The following is a 6,000-nucleotide window of genomic DNA, read 5'->3' as shown; positions in this document are numbered from 1 at the left end:
TGGCTTTGACTAGAAGAGGAATAGAGTTGGGTCCTAGCCAGATGAAACACAAAGAAATAAGAGCTTAAGCCCCACCCTGGTCCAAATTTACACAAAATGTGGGGATATATTGTTTTTCTGATTTATATTTCCTTTGCCTAAAGCCTGCTTTTCCACCTATAACAAAACATGGGTTTCTCTGTGATGTTTGAAAAAACAAACATTTATTTTTTCAAATGCCACAGGGGGAAAAAAAAGGCATTTTTTTCTAAGAAGAAAATCGGAGTCTTATTCTTTCCACTACAGGCAGATCTTTCACAAATGAGGCTTGCAACAGAGTGAACTTCCTTAAAACTGATCTCAGTTCCTCAGTTACTGTGGGCTGGTCTAGACATAGTCTTGGCACTGATTCAACTAAATGAATATAGCAACCAATGTAGTTACATTAATGAAATCCCCTGCTGTGGATGCAGTTATCTTGTTTTCTCATTTATTTAAGTGTTTATCTTGCATTAATAAATTTAGTTAAATTGGTGCACAAACAGTCTATAGACCAGGGGTGGGCAAACTACGGCCTATGGGTTGGATCTGGCCCATCAGGGCTTTGGATCTGCACCGCAGGATTGCCCCCCGGGGTGCCGCAGACCCCGCGCCTCCAGGCACCGCCCCCTGCCGCTCCCATTGGCCGGAAGCGGGGAACCACGGCCAATAGGGGATTTGGGGGAGGTACCTGGAGGTGTGGCAAGGGCAGTGCGTGGAGCCCTGTGCCTCCCCTCCCCTCCCCCAGGCACAGAGCCCTGTGCGCCCCCTCCCGGAGCGGCACAGTGCCAGGGCAGGCAGGCAGGAAGCCTACCCTGGCGCCTGTGTGTGCTGCTGCCACCCCAGAGCCACTTTAGGTAAGTGGTGCTGGGCCGGAGCCCAAACCCCTCCTGCATCTGCCCCCCCCAACTCCCTGTCCTAAGCTCCCTGCCTACACCTCACACCCCTCCTGCACCCCAACTCCCTGCCCTGAGCCCCTTGCCACACCCTGCACCCCTCCTGCACCGAACCCCCTGCCCTGAGCCCCCACCACACCCTGCACTCTAACCCCCTGCCCTGAGCTCTCTCCCGCAGTCCGTACCCCTCCTGCACCCCTGCCTTGAGCCCCCTTCTGCACTCTGCACCCCTCCTGCACCCCAACCCCCTTCCCTGAGCCCCCTCATGCACCCCGCACCTCTCCTCTGCCCCAGTCCCTTGCCCTGAGCCCGTTCCTGCACACTGCACCTCCTCCCACACCCTGCACTCCCTCCCGCACCCCAAACCCCTGCCCTGGCCCTGCATACAATTTCCCCACCCAGATGTAGCCCTTGGCCCAAAAAGTTTGCCCACCCCTGCTATAGACCACAGTCTTAGTGGAGCCTCAGTGGAGTCAGACTGCGGGGATGGGGAAGATGATGTTGCCAAATCTCATGAGTTTCACAATATTTACTCTTTTCCTTGAAGCACCAGCTCCTGCAGCTGAGAATCTTAGCTTTCCCCCTTTTTTTTTTTTAAAGCAAGTTTCTAATCCTCACAATTGTGGAAAAAAGCATGACAAGCATGATCTGTATGAACCTTAAGAACTAAGACAGCCCCCCAACCTGAAGCAAATACTCACCAGCAACTACACACCACACTACAGAAACACTAACCCAGGAACCGATCCCTGTAGCAAACCTCATTGCCAACTCTGTCCCCATATCTACTCTAGCAACACCATCAGAGGACCCAGCCACATCAGCCACGCCACCAGAGGCTCATTCACCTGCACGTCTACTAATGTGATATACACCATCATGTGCCAGCAATGCCCCTCTGCCACGTACATTAGCCAAACTGGACTGTCGCTATGTAAAAGAATAAATGGACACAAATCGGACATCGGGAATGGGAACATACAAAAGCCAGTGGGAGAACACTTCAATCTTCCTGGACATTCTATAACAGATTTGAAAGTAGCTATACTTGAACAAAAAAACTTCAGAAACAGATTTCAAAAAGAAACAGCAGAACTAAAATTCATTTGCACATTTAACACCATTAATTTGGGCTTGAATAAGGACTGGGAGTGGCTGGCTCATTACAAAAGCAGCTTTACCTCTCCTGGAATTGACACCTCCCCATCTATTGTTGGGAGTGGACTACATCCACCCTGATCGAATTGGCCCTGTCACCACTGGTTCTCCATTTGTGAGGTAACTCCCTTCCCTTCATGTGTCAGTATATTTCTGTCTGCATCTGTAATTTTCACTCCATGTATCTGAAGAGGTGGGTTTTTTACCCACAAAAGCTTATGCTCAAATAAATCTGTTAGTCTTTAAGGTGCCACCGGACTCCTTGTTGTTTTTTAAAAAAACAACAGGAACCCAAACCTATGTATTAGTTATTATGGAATCCCTGTTGCATGGAGGTTTTTAGGAACAGGTTAGACAGACACCTCACAGGGATGGCCGAGGTTTATGAGCCTACATTAGCGCAGGGGGCTGGATTTGATGATCTCTCAAAGGTGCCTTCCAGAGCCACATTTCTATGACTCTATTATTTCTACAAATCTCATTATTTCTAAACCAAGCTCATGATTTTGGGGGGCTTGGCTCATTGTTTCTGACCCCTGGGGGTTGGCAATATTGGACTGAGCACCAGCTGTGGGTCTGAGCCTGGCTTTCCCCAGAGCTCTGGGAAAACCTCTGCTCTCAGGAGCCCTCCTGCCATTCAGGGAAGAAGCAGCTCCCTAACAAGACTACATTTCCCATCATCCCTCAGCACCCCTAAGGGGATCGCTACAAACTCCTCGCCTTCTTGCGAAACGGGGAGCCGCGATTTCACAGCGAGGCAATGACCGCACGGAAAGCCCTGCGCGCTGGGGGCCTCGGTAGCTCGCCACCCGCTGGAGACGTGAGGCGAGGGAGTGAAAAGCGGCTCGGTTCGGCCCTGTGCGTCTTACGGAAATGGCGGATGGTCCCTAAAGAGCGGCTGGGCTGCAGAGCCGGGAGCGAGCGGCCTGGGCCATGAATGCTCCGGGCGGGGGCTGGGACGGGGCCTGCGGGGGCGTCCGGCTCCTCCTGGACCTGTGAGTGGCTCGGACCGCGGCCCCTCCCCGCGTTCTTCCCCCTCCCCCCGCGCTCCTTATGGCCCCGGTCCCCCCGCGCGTTCTCCCCCCCTTATTGCTCCCCTCCGTGCGTTATAACCACCCCCAGTTCTTATTGCCCCCCCGTCTGTTATACCTCCCACCTCCTCCCTGCCCCTGGGCCCCTGTGTTCTACCCCCCTTATTGCCTTCGGCCCCTTGTGTGTTATGCCTCCATCACCTTCATTTCCCCACTCCTTAATCCCCCCTGCCCCTTATTGCCCCCCAGTCTGTAACCCCCCCAGCCTCTTCATATCCCCTGCACTTTATATCCCCAGACCCTTAATGCTCCCCTGCATGTTATAACTACCCCCAGCTCTTATTGCCCCGGACCTCTTGCATGTTATACCTTCCCTAGCCCCTTATTGCCCTCCCCCATGTTATATGCCTCCGCCCTTATTGTCTCCCAGTGACCTAGCATTGTCCACACCCAGGCGTCGGTCGGTTGAACTGTGTTGCTTGAGGGATGGATTTTCATACCCCAGAGCGACATAGATCAACCTAGTGTCCTAGTGTAGACCAACCCTTAGTTACATACCATACCTTATCCAGTCATGCTTGTAGTGACAGCAGTAAGATAGTTTCAATATTTTTTGTTAATGCATCTGTTTGCAAGATCCAATCACGCAGCCCTTCATACAATTCCCTTTCTTAGATGGTAAAACTACTACTGCCAGGTCTGCATTATATCTAACTGTGGCTTCCCAAACAGTAATTTTCCACTTCACTTTTGTCCTAGCCACAGAGCCTTATGGGACTCTGATTCAGTTTGGACAACACCAGTAATACCCCCATCACTACCCTGCTTTTTAACCCCTCTGCCCTCATACCCATCCCCCCATTAAATCTCTACTACCATGCATAGTGGTAACCCTCTTTTCCCCCCACCTTAATCTGTCCATCTGTTCCCCACTATCCCCCATCTTCCTCTTTGGTGTTTGCACCCTGATGACTCAAACTGTTTGGATTTTAAACCTCCGATACATCTGGTACCTATTGCTCAATGGGGTGAAGCTGGTTTTAGTAAGTTTGGAAGGAAAAACTATATAAGGAGTAAACTTGCTGAGTGAACATAGCATAACATCTTGCACTTGCTCAATATGTTAGCATTATTACCAGTTCAGCATACTGAGCACTGGTCTACTCTTGAAACTTTTGCCAGTACAGTGATGTTGCTTAGGGATGAGATATATATATATTTTGACATTTTTGTCCTGGTAAAAGCCTAATATAGATACAGTTATACCATCGAAAAAAGTGTTTTTGCTGGTATAGCATATTTTGTTTGGGGAACTGATATAAGCAATACCAGCAAAAGCACACTCTTGTGGGTATAAGCTATGTCCATGCTATGAGGACTTGCTGATACAGCTCTTCCAACAAGGCCTGTCTAGTATAGGCAAAGGCTTAGGCTTGGTCTACGCTACACAGTTTTGTCGGCAAAAGAATAGAGGTGTACACACTACAATGCTCCTCCTGCTGACAAAACTCTCCTGCTTTGCCGACAAAATGAAACCACCTTGACAAGAGGCATAGAGCTTTTTGCGGCAAAGTTAGATCAACAATGCATCAGTGTAGATGCTGCGGTTTGTTACACTGCAGTAACTGACCTCCAGGAGGTATCCCACAATATCCACTGTGACTGCTCTACTCACTGTTTTGAACTCTGCTGCCCTGCGTCCAGCTACATGGGCATGCGCCCCTCCCATTTCAAAGCCCCAGGAAGCTCTGAAACTGCTCAGTGTGGAAAGCTCATATAGGACCACAACAACAGGCAGGGCAGGCTGCTGTTACAGGGGTTGGGGGGAAGACTGCTGTGGTGTGCGTAACTGGGGAGGGAGGCAGGGGCTGATGTCAGGGCTTCCCCTTCCCACTGCCGGCGTACCAATCTCTACTGAGCTGGGATGTGGGGACAGGGGAACACCAGCTACCTGTGCACCAGCTTCTGCCTCAGAATTGGTTACTTCTGCTTGCAGTCTGAACTTAAAGAGACAGCATGCCGACACAGTCACTCTCCCCCAACACACACACACACTGTCTTTCTCTCTTACATACACACTCCCCCAACACACACACACTCGTGTCTGTCTCTGTCTCTCTCACTGTTGAGCAATTTCAGTTTTGTTATATTACTGAGTGCTACTTTAAAAAGTGATTTAAAATGTGTTACTTTTTCGGTGCACACAGCAATCATTACAAGGTTCATAGCATGGTGCAAACAAACAATGCCAGGCTCAGCACACTATAGCCACATGCATTACTGTGGCTCAGAGTTAATATGCTCCTTCAAGGCATCCCGCAGCCACATAGTGCCCCCCCGCCCAAGTTGGGCTCCTCTTATAGCTTGTAAGTGTTTATAATGCACAGCCAATACTGAACAGCAGTGTGGGATCCATGCTTTCTGACAGAGATGGCTGGGTTGCAGGTTACCAGGGCAGTTGAAAAGCATCTGGCAATCTAGTAGAATGACCATGGAATAATGGGATTGAGAACCCTTCATCATGTGATGTACCTGCCCCCACGGGGCATTGCAAACCCTTCCGAAAGCACCCTGTGGCCAGTTGAACAGTGAGATAGTGCAAGAGCTGCTTGTGCGGGTGCGCTCCACTGACACAAGGAGTATAGTGTGGACATGCTACAGCAGTGGCTGTATGTCAACATAACTTGCATTGACAAAACTCTGCAGAGTAGATGAGGCCTAAGTGTAGATGCTCAGGCTGTCTGCACTTAAAATGCTTGTGGCATGGCTTCAGAATAGACACTTACTACCGTGACAGGAAGGGTTCTCCCATTGCTGTGGTAAATCCATCTCCCTGAGATGCAGTAGCTACATCGGTGGAAGAATTCTTCCGTTGACCTACCACTGTGTACATTAGG

General features: G+C 50.1%; 1 protein-coding gene across 3 annotated transcripts in view; it reads left to right on the top strand.

Annotated features, from left to right (window-relative positions):
• The first annotated feature begins 2,814 nt into the window (after positions 1 to 2,814).
• The window catches only part of AMN1 (antagonist of mitotic exit network 1 homolog), a 54,932-nt gene continuing 51,746 nt past the window's right edge, over positions 2,815 to 6,000 (top strand). Inside the window, exon 1 of one of the 3 annotated variants that reach the window (XM_077827709.1) lies at positions 2,815 to 3,067. In XM_077827709.1, coding sequence (XP_077683835.1) covers positions 3,006 to 3,067 — 62 coding nt within the window. In that variant the 5' untranslated portion in view covers positions 2,815 to 3,005. The remainder of the gene's footprint in view (positions 3,068 to 6,000) is intronic. The other 2 variants (XM_077827719.1, XM_077827737.1) reach the window with 2 other exon arrangements.

The sequence above is a fragment of the Eretmochelys imbricata genome, chromosome 1, assembly GCF_965152235.1.
Source record: "Eretmochelys imbricata isolate rEreImb1 chromosome 1, rEreImb1.hap1, whole genome shotgun sequence".
NCBI classification, from domain to species: domain Eukaryota; kingdom Metazoa; phylum Chordata; order Testudines; family Cheloniidae; genus Eretmochelys; species Eretmochelys imbricata.
This window is presented reverse-complemented; position numbering and strand designations above follow the sequence as displayed.